Source organism: Stomoxys calcitrans, chromosome 1 (genome assembly GCF_963082655.1).
Source record: "Stomoxys calcitrans chromosome 1, idStoCalc2.1, whole genome shotgun sequence".
NCBI classification, from domain to species: Eukaryota; Metazoa; Arthropoda; class Insecta; order Diptera; family Muscidae; genus Stomoxys; species Stomoxys calcitrans.
Genome location: NC_081552.1, coordinates 271,813,862 through 271,828,649, shown reverse-complemented (window position 1 = coordinate 271,828,649; position 14,788 = coordinate 271,813,862). Strand labels below are relative to the sequence as shown.

The 14,788-nt window shown below is 35.9% G+C and overlaps 1 protein-coding gene and 1 long non-coding RNA gene across 8 annotated transcripts in view; one reads left to right on the top strand and one right to left on the bottom strand.

Moving 5' to 3' along the window:
* LOC106089719 (uncharacterized) overlaps window positions 1-6,287 on the top strand; it is a 51,448-nt gene extending 45,161 nt beyond the window's left edge. For 3 of the 5 annotated variants that reach the window (XR_009396553.1, XR_009396555.1, XR_009396554.1), the window contains exons 2-3: window positions 5,105-5,258; window positions 5,331-6,287. This is a non-coding gene — a long non-coding RNA (uncharacterized LOC106089719). Of the gene's footprint in view, window positions 1-4,790; window positions 5,044-5,104; window positions 5,259-5,330 lie in introns of those variants that run through there. The other 2 variants (XR_001221676.2, XR_001221675.2) reach the window with 2 other exon arrangements.
* LOC106089717 (zinc finger MIZ domain-containing protein 2) overlaps window positions 1-14,457 on the bottom strand; it is an 82,359-nt gene extending 67,902 nt beyond the window's left edge. For 2 of the 3 annotated variants that reach the window (XM_059360820.1, XM_059360822.1), the window contains exon 1: window positions 13,502-14,457. In XM_059360820.1, coding sequence (XP_059216803.1) covers window positions 13,502-13,566 — 65 coding nt within the window. In that variant the 5' untranslated portion in view covers window positions 13,567-14,457. The remainder of the gene's footprint in view (window positions 1-13,501) is intronic. The other variant, XM_059360821.1, reaches the window with a different exon arrangement.
* Between the last annotated feature and the right edge of the window lie 331 nt (window positions 14,458-14,788).

The window sequence follows — 14,788 nt, the reverse complement described above, 5'->3', positions numbered from 1 at the left end:
TATCTGTTGGTGATATTGCTCATAGGAGCATTTTTTACCCAATGTTTGTCCCTGCTCCTTAGTGAACATTCCACTAAGGAGCAGGGACAAACATCTCACATATCGATGAATGCAGTTCGATTCAAGTTTAAGATCAATGATGAGGTGCCTCCTTTTTATAGCCAAGTCCGAACGGCGTGCCGCAGTGCGACACCTCTTTGGAGAGCAGTTTTTTACATAGCATAGTACCTCACAAATAATGCCAGTATTAGGAGGGGAAAACCACCGCTGAAAATTTAGTCTGATGGTTTCGCCAGGGTTCGAACTCTGGCGTTCGAGTGATACCTACACATTGGAGTGTCCTAAAAACAAAAAGGTTTTTTTTTATTCCAATAAACAAGATATGAACATCCCATGCCGCTTCAACGCACAGTGGGGTAGAATCGGAAAAAAAACTACTCCACAGAAAATTTCCGAAAAATTGCCGATTGGAAAATATCTTTCTCCGTATTTCTGTAAAAAATTTGGAGCACTATTTAGTTTTCTTGTTTTTTAAGGGCACCTTTATCTTCAAAGCTCCAACAAAAACTATCAAGATATCTCCCTTAGTTTTTAATTTTTTTTTTATATTTTTCAAGTTGTATTTTCGTTTTCATAAAATTGGAATTTCTTCAGAAAATTGCAATTGCCTTCAGATGACTTGAGCTCTCGAAGTCCGAAAAGTAACCCCGAAAAATCTATGTCAAGAATTCCGTTCAAATTTCGATCGCTGATTCTCATTTCACTTCAAAGATGACTCCCAATTTAATTTTATAAGACGCAAAATTAAGAATCTATTAAATCCAAGTATCGATTCTTCTATAGATATTTGTGGGTGAATAATACCATCGTTGTCACATTCATCTTAACTACTTTTTTCTGAGTCTATAAACAGAAGGATTTTACTATTATCTTTCACACCAATTTTCTTAAAGGGATCGCTTAGTTCGAGAACAAAATGTTTGTAAAACCATTCAAAAAAAAATATTTGCTGAGTTGCAAACAATTTTTTATTGGATTTATTAATAACGGGACGTTTGTTTACATTCAAATACAAATACAAATCAAATACAAATACTTCCAAAATAGGACAGCTTCATCTCCATTATAAATTTGTCCCGTTGCATAGTTGTGGGGAAGAATCTAGGATTTGAAATATAAATAGAAGAACTGCTTTGCGAAACGCAGCTGAAAAGGTATTCATGTATATTAATGTTACCCTATTGTATTGAAATATTTTTTTATCCATCTATAGTTTAAGCGTCTTAATAATGGCCGACAGAAGCATAAATTCCAAACTATATCTCTTAATGTGGATCAATACTTCGAAATATTATACGCGAAATGCTAAGGTTGTTCTTGCCACATTCTCGTATATTGAGGTAGAGGTCCTAGTCAAGCTTCGTATGTCAGGAAGCTTGTTCCGTTATATAGGTCACATCACCGCGGGAAAATGCGAAAATATCTCACCTTGTCATATCAAGTACCATAGACACTCAATGCCATCTATCGAGAACAAATACATTATTACTACAATATGCAATCATCAACCCAACATCATGCCTTGGCGGCTGAACGAAAATGGTAATCATATGCTGCAATACCGAAACAACCACCATGCCATAAAGTGTTATCGCAGCAACACGGCATACCTGCAATGCATATGCAAACAATGTTAATTTTGAAAGTATTCGAGAAAAGAAAAAACCCAAAGAAATTTTTACCTGTTTTATGATGGCATCAAACGAATATTTGTCTAAATGGGTGAAGGCATCATAAAACCGTTATCCCTATTTTGTAATTAAGGATTTTTTTGATGAAATTTCATATCATATGTTTTATATTTTTTTAATTTTGTTAAATTTTTCAATGTGTTTTTTTTTATTCATAAAAAAATCTAAATCAAAACATGGACCGATATGGCCCATTTACAATAACAACTGACCTATACTAATAGGAAGTATTTGTGCAAAATTTCAAGCGGCTAGCTTTACTCTTTCGATAGTTAGCGTGCTTTCGACAGACAGACGGACGGACATGGCTAGATCGACATAAAATGTCACGACAATCAAGAATATATATACTTTATTGGGTCTCAGACGAATATTTCGAGTAGTAACAAACAGAATGACGAAATTAGTATACCCCCATCCTATGTTGGAGGATATAAAAATTTTGCCTTTGGAAAAAATTTTAATATTGGGTTGCCCAAAAAGTAATTGCGGATTTTTTTTAAAGAAAGTAAATGCATTTTAAATAAAACTTAGAATGAACTTTAATCAAATATACTTTTTTACACTTTTTTCTAAAGCAAGCTAAAAGTAACAGCTGATAACTGACAGCAGAAAGAATGCAATTACAGAGTTACAAGCTGTGAAAAAATTTGTCAACGCCGACTATATGAAAAATCCGCAATTACTTTTTGGGCAACCCAATAATATGTTGTCTTTAGAAAAAAATTAAAAAATTTTGTCTTTAAAAATGATTTCGAGGGGCCGACCCGTGCTGATGTTTTGTTATTGGAGAATATTACGACGAAATTTTGTCTTTAGAAAAATTTGATTAGAAAAAAATTTTAATCCAATTTTGTTTTTGCTTAGAATTTCATTACAATTTTGTCCTTAAGAAAATTAATTCTAAGGCGGCCCTGGCCTCAGCAAAATGTTGTCTTCGTAGAATGTGACACATATAAAATTTTATCATTTTAAAAAATGTGACTGATATTTTTTGTTTAGAATACAATTAGTTTAAATTTTTTCTTTAGATGAAATCATTTTGGTGGGACTCGGGCCCGAGGGATCTGTTTATATGGGAGCTATATGAGGTTATATACCGATTCGGATATTATAGATCACAGGAGAAGCTTTTGTGCAATTTCAGCCAAATCGAATGCGAATTGCTATCTCCAGTGGCTCATGAAGATCTGTTCATATTGGAGCTATATCAAGTTGTGAACCGATTCGAGCCAAACTTGGCACAGTTGTTGATGGATAATAATTATGCCTTCTAGAGTCTCACGAAGTCAAGATCCGAAGTCGGATTATATGGAAGATATATCAGGTTATGAACCATACTTGGCAGATTTGTGCAAAATTTCAGCCAAATCGGAAAAGAATTGCGCCCTCTAGAGATTGCAGAAGACAAGATCCAAAGCATGGACTGATTTGGCCCATTGACAATCTCAACCGACCTGCAATAATAAGAAGTATATTGCAAAATTTCAAACACCTAGCTTTACTCCTTCGAAAATAAGCGTGCTTTCAACAGACAGACGGACGGACATGACTAATTCGACTAAGAATGTCATCACGGTCAAGAATATATATACTTTCTTGGGTCTCAGATTAATATTTCGATATGTTACATTACGGAATGACGAAATTAGTATACCCCCCATCCTATGGTGGAGGTTATAAAATCGAATGAAACAAAGAACAAATAAAAGCGTGCTAAAGACTATTACACGGCATGTAGTTGTCTTATGACATGTCAAATTTAGCACAAGTTGGGTAGTACATGTCGTGTGATACAAACGAAACTAACATATGAAAATCACTTTTTAAAATAGCACGTGTATTTTTTTTCAATTAGAGCGTGCTCTATTCCTTCTGACAAAAAAATGAAGAAATCAGTTGTTTTTGTTGTCAGTCGAATGAAAGTAACCCCAAAATAAATTGTTTTCACAAATTTATGATTTAATCAGCTTTCTCACAACATTAAAAATTTTTACGCATTAAAAAAATTAGCTTTTGTTCAAATGTTTAAGTTAAGTCATACGAAAATAACATCCATGTGTTATAGCAAAAATGATGAACCGTATGTAAATTGACAATTTTGACAAACAATTTCAATTACATGTGCATGCAAAAAGTGACATGTAATAAAACATAAATAAACATAAGTAAAACATCTACATGCCGTGTAATAGTGCCTTAAGTTCGGCGGGGCCGAATCTTGGGAAACTACCACCATGGATTTTGCTACAAATTTATACAACCTAAATTAAATAGAAGGGCATAATTTTATTCTACATACCAAGCTTCTGTCAAATGATCACAAATTAAAGCTTCTAGGAACCGGACAAGGATAATCGAGAAACCGGTTTATATGGGAGTTATATGAGGTTAAATCTAAGACATTAGACATAGATTCTGCTTGATCTCATGAATCACGCATTTACATCTGATTTCGCAAAAAAAAAGATTGGTCAGTGTTCGACCCCGTGGTATATATAGTCATAGTTGAAGATCACATAAGGTATATTCTTTACCCGGGTTAAGATATATATCTATTATAGTAGGTTCATACCCAACTGAAGACCTTTTTAGTATTTTTTTTAAGCCATGAGTTTTATTGTTCAAGCAAATGAAATGTTTGTATGTAATTATTTTATGGGCCTTATTGGCTTTATATTACATATTTGGTTAATAAATGAAATGTTCCGATTTGTTAAAATTGAAGTGCCGAAATGCAGATTTTTTCTTGAAAGTGATGGCGACCTTCTTCAGACCCGCTCTAATGCAAGTTTCTTCAATTGTGCATGCATATGTTTGTATGTATGTACACAATCACATCAAAATTCTCTGCTTTGTTCTCCACAGAGGCATTGTAAATATGTTGCCATCGTTGTATCTTGTACATGCAAATATACCTACATATGCGCGCACCCTGCCAACATTTTTGGAAATTTGGGATGATTATTTCATTTGGGATGTTCGTTTTACATTTATTTTTTGCATTTTTTGTCCTGGTGATTCATTGGATAATCCGGGCGTAATAAATAGATCATCTAGGCGATTCATTAGTAAATCTTTCGAGATGCATACAAATTTAAAACATGTTATGAATACCTCAATGTGACTGTAAAAAATTCTTGCTACAGCAAGAAAAATTCTAATACGTCATTTCGGTTTTGGCAGCGAAAGAGAATTGTCACCATTAAAAATCGAAGTGAGAGTTAACTGTTAAAAAAATTAATAATAGAGATTTTGCAAAAAAATATTGAAATGGGAACAGAATTGTTATGTAAACAAATGTGATTAGTTTCCTCAACACATTTAATGTGTTTTCTTTATTTATTTTGCAGAAACGTATTTTCTTAAGACTTGGAGAAGATGGCTTTTGTTTATGACCTTTATTAGAGATCAACAAGATAATATGCGGTGATTTGGCAATGGATTTTACAGGAACAAAGGATACATCAAGCATTCAGAAATGTTTCTCCTTTACAGCTGTTTGGGGTATGTCTTTTATATTTATAAAATAATTTTTTCCATTTTGTCCTTTTCCATTTCTTTTAAAATATTTTTCAGAAATGGCGCACAGCAAACTTAGAAACGTTGACGACCTTGGATCGACTCCATTCTTCAGCAACATATTATCCATACCGAGTATCAAATAGATAAGCGCCAAAAGTCAATAGAAAAAATGTATAGCCTGTTTTGTGGATGTCCAACAATAACCCAGACGAGCAAACAGCAATCGCTCGAAATCGAATCTTTTTCGGTTTGGAATCATTCATTGGCGTTTACATTTTTGTCGGGTGAGCAGGAGCCCAACATTCTACCACTACCTCAAGGCACCCCGGCATGGAATAACTATTAGCACCACACAGACTGAAACTTTGAGCTTCAGACTGTGTAGTGTTCATCGTTGTCACAAGAAGCTTAGCTGCGACTACAGTCGCAGACAATCAGCGGTATGAAGTGAAGAGTCCCAGTGAGGAGCCGGACAGCACCGGCTCTTGCATAAATGCTGAGTGCCAATGTTGCTTGATATGACAAACATCTTGGTCCCGCGGCGATCCCGGAACCAGCTTGCTCAACTATGGAGTTAGACGACGATCGCCAACTCCACATACAGACATGTGGCGACAACAACAGCAACAACAAAGCCTCTAGGTACAAAGGAAACATTTTTACTTTTGGAGCTTCTAGAAGCTCTAATTTGTGTCCAAATTTGCAGAAGTACGCAAAACAGAGATATCCGTCAATTGTTATAGACAACCTTTTTTGGCTCCTTACTTTTATCATTGAATCCGTGGTGGGCATCTAAGAATGCTGAATGTTAATATATAAGGAACAATTTTTACTTTTGATATACTTCTAGAAGCTCTAATTTGTGTCCAAATTTGCAGAAGTACGCAAAACCAAGAGATATCCGTCAATTGTTATAGACAACCTTTTTTGGCCCCTTACTTGTATCATTGAATCCGTGGTCGGCATCTAAGGATGCTGAATGTTAATATATGTATAATTTTATAATATAAACATTTTTCGCTTTCCATTTTTTGCTAAAAAATCTCGCTCGAAAGCAAATTATCAAGCGACTGTTTTTGACATTTGCTTCGCATTGTTGACAACTGTTACGATATACATAAACACATTTATGAAGCTTATGTTTTTGTTGGGCTTGTCCTTCGATGAATTCTTCGTTTAAAATGAGATACACAAACCAAAATCAGTTTTTTTCGTTTGCAGGGCGAACGAACGCTTGCGTTCAACGTCGACAAACAGGCCATTCATTTCTGTTTAATTTCAACAAACAATTTTATTAAAATTTCACCATTAGCAATGGGGGAATGTCCTACTGAATGACATCAGCATGTTGTTTGGCTTAACGTCTATTCAAGTAATAATATAATATTTCGCGAAAAGTGAATATGGTAGCAGTCTATAGTTGTTAAATGACAAAGACAAGTGGGAAACCACGTAGAGGGGTTTCAATTTCATTCGACAGTGCAAAGTTATGGGCGTCTTCCCATACGCAACAACGCGATTCATTTAGGATTATTCTCCAGTAGCCTTCAGAGAGTAATAAATAAATAAGGATTGTTTTAATCGCCTTCAAACGAATTACTACCAAATCACAAAGATGAATAATAGGGAAATCGTACTGCAAATGCAAATTTTGCCCTCGAACATTCCACCAAGGAACAGGAGTTATTCATTTAGGATTATTCTCCAGTAGCCTTCAGGGAGTAATAAAGGCGAATTGTTTTAAACGCCTTCAAACGAAGTACTACCAAATACTACACAAAGACGAATAATAGGGAACCCGTACTAACGCATCATTTAAGGCTCTTCCATTCTCTCTCTCTCTCTCGTTTCGAGAAAACACTTACTTTATGTCGATGTTACAATGTTTTTCTTTTGACGAGCTAACCAGCGAGAGCAATTTGATCGTCACCGAGAGAATTCATTGGGAAAAGAAAGAGAAACAAACAAGAGAATCGTTTATGTTCTTTTCGCGATTGAAAATGTTTGCAGGGTACGCACATGTCCATGTAGCACGAGTGTGTGAATGCGTCTACATGTATTTGAACTCAGATAATAATTAAACCCCAAAAACAAAAATCGAAAACGTCAACAAAAGCAACTAAAGACACCGCAAATGATAAAAAAAGACACACTCAGCTGGGCGATAAAAAGCAACATACTATTTACAAAATATATAAATTAACTATAGAAAAGACAAGAACAACAACTCCACTAGCGTCTAAAGAAATTGAATTAATTTAAACTCCTGCCAAATAATGTGATGACCCACAATGAACTCAGAATGCCAGAATGGAAAGACCGCCGCCGATGAGGAAGCTATTGCTTGCGGAGAACGATCAATCTTCGTACCAAATAGTACATAGTTAGAACCACTTTCAAGTGCACAGTTCCAATTCCAATTTAGAGTGGGAGTATTTATTTGTTTGGCGGCTTGGACAAGAAACCTAAAGAGAAGAGCCTGATAAAGGCAAGAGCCCACAGCAACGTCTGGCTGGGGAGACCAAACAAAATCTGACGGAAAAAACAAAGACAATTACCTTATAAAATATGAAACGACATAACAACAACGACTTAATTGAATACGTCGAACAAAGCGTATAAAAATGGTTTAAAAATAAAGTTGATGGAAAATTCGCGAACAAATTTGCATTTAATTTTTTGTAGCTGTCGTATAAGAATTCTTTGAACTCTGTTGAAAAAAAGGCATTTCAGACTCGATTGACGGTCACGATGGCATGAGGCTAAAAAGGTTACAAATATGTAAAGGTAAGGTGTTAAAAACACGATGCTATCTTTAAGTCCAAGTCGATATATACTAACGGGCACATTCTTCCGTTTCGAGTTTCGATGGCTGACTGATTGCCAGTTTTCTTCACAGAACACTCTCAATTTCTTATTCTTTAAAAAATCAAATTTTCAAACTTAGTCTTTGAAGGCACATTTCTGCATCTTTATCTTAGGTACAATGGTGTCCTTGTCCATCATTGCTTAGAATTCGATTTTAAGAACATAAGATAATAATGTCACATAAATTTCAACAGTTTGAACCAGTGATTGGTTATTTTCATATCTTAACTGCGATACAATAAAACGGATTAAAAGAAGATGTTCATAACCGATATATCGGTTCTATCAATCATTTCGAAAAAAAAAAATTTAACTTCTGCCTGTTGCATCATTGCAATATGGTTTGATATAAGAAACAAACGTATGCAAGAAATATTTTTATAGCATCGAAGCTGAAAACTCCACTTTAACAATTTTCTGCAACAACATTTTAATTATGTGAAATCGGTATGAATGCGTCTGGAAATATGGTTAGACAACAACTACGTAGAAAAACAAATATGCAGACAAAAGTTAATTGTCATGTGGATATTCATAGAGAGGAGGTGGAACTATTTGGGAACAGTCAATTGTATAAAATCTCGTGGCATACGGATCAAATATGATCCAGATCAGACGATATTTGGATATAGCTGCCATATAGACCGATCTCCCAATGTGGTCTTGGGCCCATAATGGGCGCATTTGTTATACGATTTCGCTGAAATATAGAACGGAGATTTGTGTTAGGGTCCTCAACGCCCTTTCTGAGTATGGTCCAGATCGGACTCTTAATATATATAACGATCCGCGATTCAAAGTAGAAAGAAATTTGAAACTGTGAAATGTTTATGCCACCTCAAAAACTTTGCCTGATATAGTTTAGATCTGGATGTAAGATGATAAATGTAGCTGTATAAATGTATATCGAATAAAATTCTTGCGTTATAGTAGCGCTTTTTATCGGATTTCGGCCCGCCCGAATTTTACGTGTTTTTAATTGCTTTATGTGGTTTAAAAGTACTTATTATCGGGGATTTGGCGCGAACTAAAGTGGGCGACATATATCAAATCCACAATCCTCTCCCAAGTCGTTTAATTTTAATCCCATATTTTCTAATCGACCATTAGCTCCCTCTTGGAGAGTTTCTTTGGATTTCCCCAATTTTTGGATATGATTTTCGTACTCTACTTCGAAACGCCGTTTATTTGCGTCCCATATTGTACGGGATGACAATTAGAGTCGTAATTTACTTCCAAACACTTTAATTTTGAGTCAAATTTTGTCCCGCTCGGCCAATACATCCCTTTGCCGGCTTGCTTGAGGGTGGGGCGCCCCTGAAACACTTAGCCCTACTTTTAAATGTTCCGATTCGTACTCTACTTCCGAACGTTTCATTATATTTACATATTTTTTTTGCAGTTCTTGCTTAATTTGTTTAAGGTCCTTGTGTCTGTCGAAAATAATGTAAGTGGAAGCCGCCGTAGCCCCGAGGTTAGCTTGTCCCCTATGACGGATCATTAAAATAGTTTTAGTTGTATAATCATAACGGTTTGGATTATCGGGAAAAATATAGCAGAAGGTGGAAACAGTCGTAAATTTTCGATTCCCATTGAAAACCGCAAAAATTGGCACTTATATCTTTTTGCCGGTTGAACGATATATTCTTGATCGTCATGACATTTAAAGTCGATCTAGCCATGTCCGCCCGTCCATAGGGATTTCTTGGTATGACCTCCCATTATCCCTTTTTAATTTCTGCCTATGAAGAGAAACCGTCCAAAGATCTTGACAAATGCGATCCTTGGTGGAGGGTATATAAGATTCGGCCAAGCCAAGCTTAAATCACTTTTACTTGTTTAAATTTAATTTAATTGAGAAACCAATTACTGCGTGAAAACTACCATTATTATTTCACGAGTTCATATCTCCTCGACCGCCAAAAAAACAAATAAAATTTGTTTTTTAAAGCGTAATGAAGAAAGTGCCAGTGAAAAAAACCGAGAGCAAACCAAGAGAACGAACGAAATTAAAAAAAAATTAAACGAAAAATGTAAAAACATATGTCCTTAATGACTTGAAGAAATTCGATCAAGAGATAGGCCATGGCAGCCGGTTGTACGTACCGGATTGACCCGATGGAGTTCTCCATCGGCAAGGGCTGCCGCCTCAGTGTACAACACACTGCTACAACAACAACATGATCCAAATAGGCAAAAAAAAAAAAAACTCGTTTTATAAGCTCTATATGGTATATATGGAGATCAGCCTTTGCAGGCTATATCTATATATAGTCCTGTAATATAGTTACCAAAAGGATATCTGGCAATAGGCATTCGAAGAAAGGATACTATGTAATGTCAAAACATAATTATTAGGTTTTCACACAAGCAATGTTTAACGCCCGTTACGCTAGTTCAATGGCCGTTACACTAACCATGCTGACAATTCGCAAAAGGGAATTAACTTGCACAAAGATCATGGATATATTGATAAATATATCAATACTTTACATCCAGAGAAAAAATTTCAATTAAATTTTCTTTAAACACAAAATATCTCTAGCGACAAATTTTAAATGACACTTTATCCAAAAACAAAATTTAACTGAAATTTGCCTTAAACACAAAATTTTAATTAAACCTTTAGTAACATTTCATAAAAAATTTTCTTTGGACCAAATTTTAATGAAATGTCGACCAAAGGCAAACTTTTACAATAGCTAAAGAAAATTTATTGAAATTTCGACTTTTTCACAGAACTTATTCTTCAAGTGATTTCAACCCATAAGAGTATGAGGTTCGGAAAATAACCGTTAAATAATTGTATGCGATTTGCGAATTCGAAAGCCGAAATAAACTTTATAATGTCATAACGACGATTGGCATAAACATCTTCTCAGGCAGCCACTTAATCTATGGGAAACGGATTTCTGAATGCAAAAACCACCCTCGACTGTCGAAGATCTCTTAACGAGATGTCTGAACAGTTCAAAATTCACCTGTTCTGCATTCTGGGCTTCAGATATATTCGACGGAATTATAGAACAGATGAGCTAGCGAGACCTAGCGACATGTAAGCCAAGTCGTCAGGAACAGACCCGAAGAGCAACAAATGGCAGACTTTCACCAGTTATGAGTATTGCAAAATTAAGAGGTTTACGGTTTTACTGTCGATTGCTTGAACAAGCGTTTCAGTCATTGTTTCCGGCATGATAGGTGGCTTTCTGATCAGAAAACATGCTGACAAACTGTAACGACTTTTGGAGAATCTGTGAGGACGTCGAGGAAGAGGACACATTAGAACATCTGCCTTGTGAGTGCCCCGCATTGGCATTTAAAAGGAGTTCCACTTTAGGTTCTCATTTCTTTGAGATCTTATCTGACTTGGCGAATACGAACATTCACGCGTTACTGGGCTTGTTAAAGAGATCTGGATGGTTCAATGGTAGGAAATAGAAGGCATCTTCTTACCTGACCATAGATCATTTGTCTTCGGTGAAGGCTTTTTTTTGGAAAAATTTTTCAAAAGAGAGCTGTTTCATCAGCGTTATAAATTCGATCTTCGGATAAATTTAACTCTCAAAAGAGGCACTCCAATTTGGCTTTATGGGTATACAGCTACTTTATCGGACAATGCTTTCTTCTCACAGATCTTCAACATCTAATTCCACACCTAGCTTCGAAACTTTGACGCAACCCAGAGTTCACATTAAATCCGCATGAAGTGTTAAGTTGAAAGTGTAATGTTTTAGCTTTCCTAACATATTCTCATAACTTATCTACATCTTCTGGGATATTTTTTCTCCGTTGTTAAAAATTTTTAAAAGGTTTTCTTTTAATTGCACTTGCATTTTGACATCCAACTTTTTATTTTATTAAAATTTTTTCAATGTCACTTATTGTTGATTTTTCCTTTCCTTGGAGTAACCAATAGAAGGGGGCGTTCTCTCGACCGAGTGTTCCCTCTACCCCGACTGTACTGTATATGGAGTTTTAAAAAATGTTCTTCCATAATTGACTACTTCGTTGCTTTTAAATCTTTAGTGGGTGTACGAATACGGGTTTTGCATCTTGCATATATTGTTCGAGTGTAAGGACAACAAAAAAAAAAAAACAAGCAAAACAAAAGAACTAACCAAACAACAATTGTAAATAAAATATCTAATTAATGTGTTTTGATTTTCATTTTTTTAATTTTTAATAAATCAGCAAAAAAAATGATTTTGAAAGCAAACGGAACATAGGACTGAGAATGTATTTTGTTCGTTTTTGTTGTTGTATCGTATGAAAATGTGCATCAAAAATTAGATATTTTACCTCAATTTTACATATTTTGTTTACAACAACTATATTGAATTGTTGCCGAAGGATAGTGGTGGAGAGGGGGCAGATGTGGGCGCTTAAGAGGCGACTGCAAATGTTTGTACAGCAAATTAATCCAAAGTCAAAGTGAGCACGCGTATTGTGAGAAGCAACGTAGTCCACAGAAAGCACGAGAGACTGAGAGAGCGTGCGAGAGCGTCGAAGAGCCTTGCTGCAAAGAGCAGACAAGAGGCAGCTAGCTGCTCAGTCAGTCAATTGGAGGCACCGAAAATCTGTTGAATTATTTTGCCTCAGACGGCTGCAGACTCTGGAGCGTATTTGTTGCATGCAGAGTGTGTGACGCGTAAATGTTGGCGTTCTCCAGTTCGTCACACATTCAAAGCACTGTTCATTGTCGAACTGATTTCTCAATCACAATCTCGCTGAAGATTGTTGTACAATTTGGCCGCCAGCTTGGCAGGTATCGAAAATTCACAGAGATTTCAGGTTGTTGTCAAACAAATTTGCAAACATTTTCTTTTTTATAGTAACGTTTTGCACTGACCAAAGTTGGCTCTTCTTCGAGTTGTTTTGCACGAAATCACGCTCTTTGCTTGATAGTTGATTTTGAATGTGTCGCAATGAGCCAGAACAAATCAAACCGATAATTTTTACATATCAATTTTTTTCCTACATAAAATTAACATTTTGTTTATGAACACTCGACAATGGCCTTGCGATTTCAATTCTGGAGAAATTCAGCCAATATGGGGACTGATACATTCTTTTTCCAAAGGACAGATAAAAAAAGGAACACACACACACACATACACTCTCACATTCACATACTATATTATTTTTGGTGTATTTTAAGACCGTTTTTTGTTTTGTTTTTGGGAATTCTTTCGCTCGGAGGGTTGGTGACGTTTGCAATGGGAAATCAATTTAATGTAGGGGAGTTATTTTTAAACACCCGCACACATGCACACCAACTTGTTGTTGTTTGTGGTTTATTCGTTTGTTGCTTGTTTAATTTTTGCCGTTGTTTACTTGTTGGAAATGTACCTACTTACTTTTTGGAATTGCGTTTTGTGGTTTGTTTGGAAAACATGGGAATTTTGTCTACAATTATTTGCATTTCTCGAAATCCTTGACGAAACTCCGGGGTGCCGAAAGGAGTTCTATTTTTCTAAGGAAAAACAAAACTTCTCCCCTCGAGAACTAATCGCAAAGCTTGCTGACTTTCCGGAATTCGCACTTAATCCATTCTTGTAATCCTAACTTGAAATGGAATTCGGTGGTTGTAATGCTTCGCCGTGGTGCTGCTGTTCGTTCTCGCTGTTTTTGATTTATTTGGTATTATTTGCTTTTAATACTGATTTGATGTCGATGGTGACGGTGATGGCGATGAGCTCTTTTGATTTTTCTTTGCTGTTGGTTTGTGTCGTCGACGTTACTCGAAATCCGCACTTTAAAATTTGAATTTGTATGCAAAGCGCGAGGCAGAGTTAGAGGAACTGGAACTTGTTTTGGTATGTAGTTGTTGTTGTTGTTGTTTTTATAGTAGTTGGAATTTGTTTGTTTGTTGTTTGTTGAAATACTGATTTTTTTTAATTTTGCTAACAATGAACTTAACTTTAAAATTTCTTCGATATTTGCATCTTTGTTTTGGCGCGGGAGATCCGATGGGTCGAGGGAGATTTGTTTTTGTTTTCGTTTAATGCAAATGTGGCAGATGTATAGTAAACAAAAGATGAACGTTTCACTTGACACTCACTCCACTTCACTCACTTGTCGTGGTTGAGGCGTCTGAAAACAACGATTCAACCGGTTTTTTGTCATTGAAAATTTCACAGATTTTTATTTGTTGGTAGAAAAACTTTTGATAAATGCAAGTGCATTGATTGGTTGCGTATTTTGTTTAGACTTCTTTTTCTTCATTTATTGTGCACTGTTGTAACGACGCAACGTACATTTCACAGCGGCCAAAAAGGAACTAAACTGACGACCAGTTCACTACACGCTCAAAACTCACTGACTGACGACAATGGCGATAATGAAGGCACAACACATCAAAACACACCACACATCGAAACGAAATGGCACCAACAACAGCTACAACACACTCAACCGAACACATCTAAATGGCGTAAAAACGACCATCGTGAGATACGTCGAACCTGGCGCTCATGCAGCCTTTAGTGCCGCATCCAACATCGAACACCTTCCAACCAAACCGCATAAAACAAACTGTACGCGATACCACCCACCCAAAGTTGGTGTCGTTCAGGTACTTAGAGATGCCAAATGATTTCAGCCAACAGTGAAAGAGGAACAATTACAGGTGGATTAAAAGGATT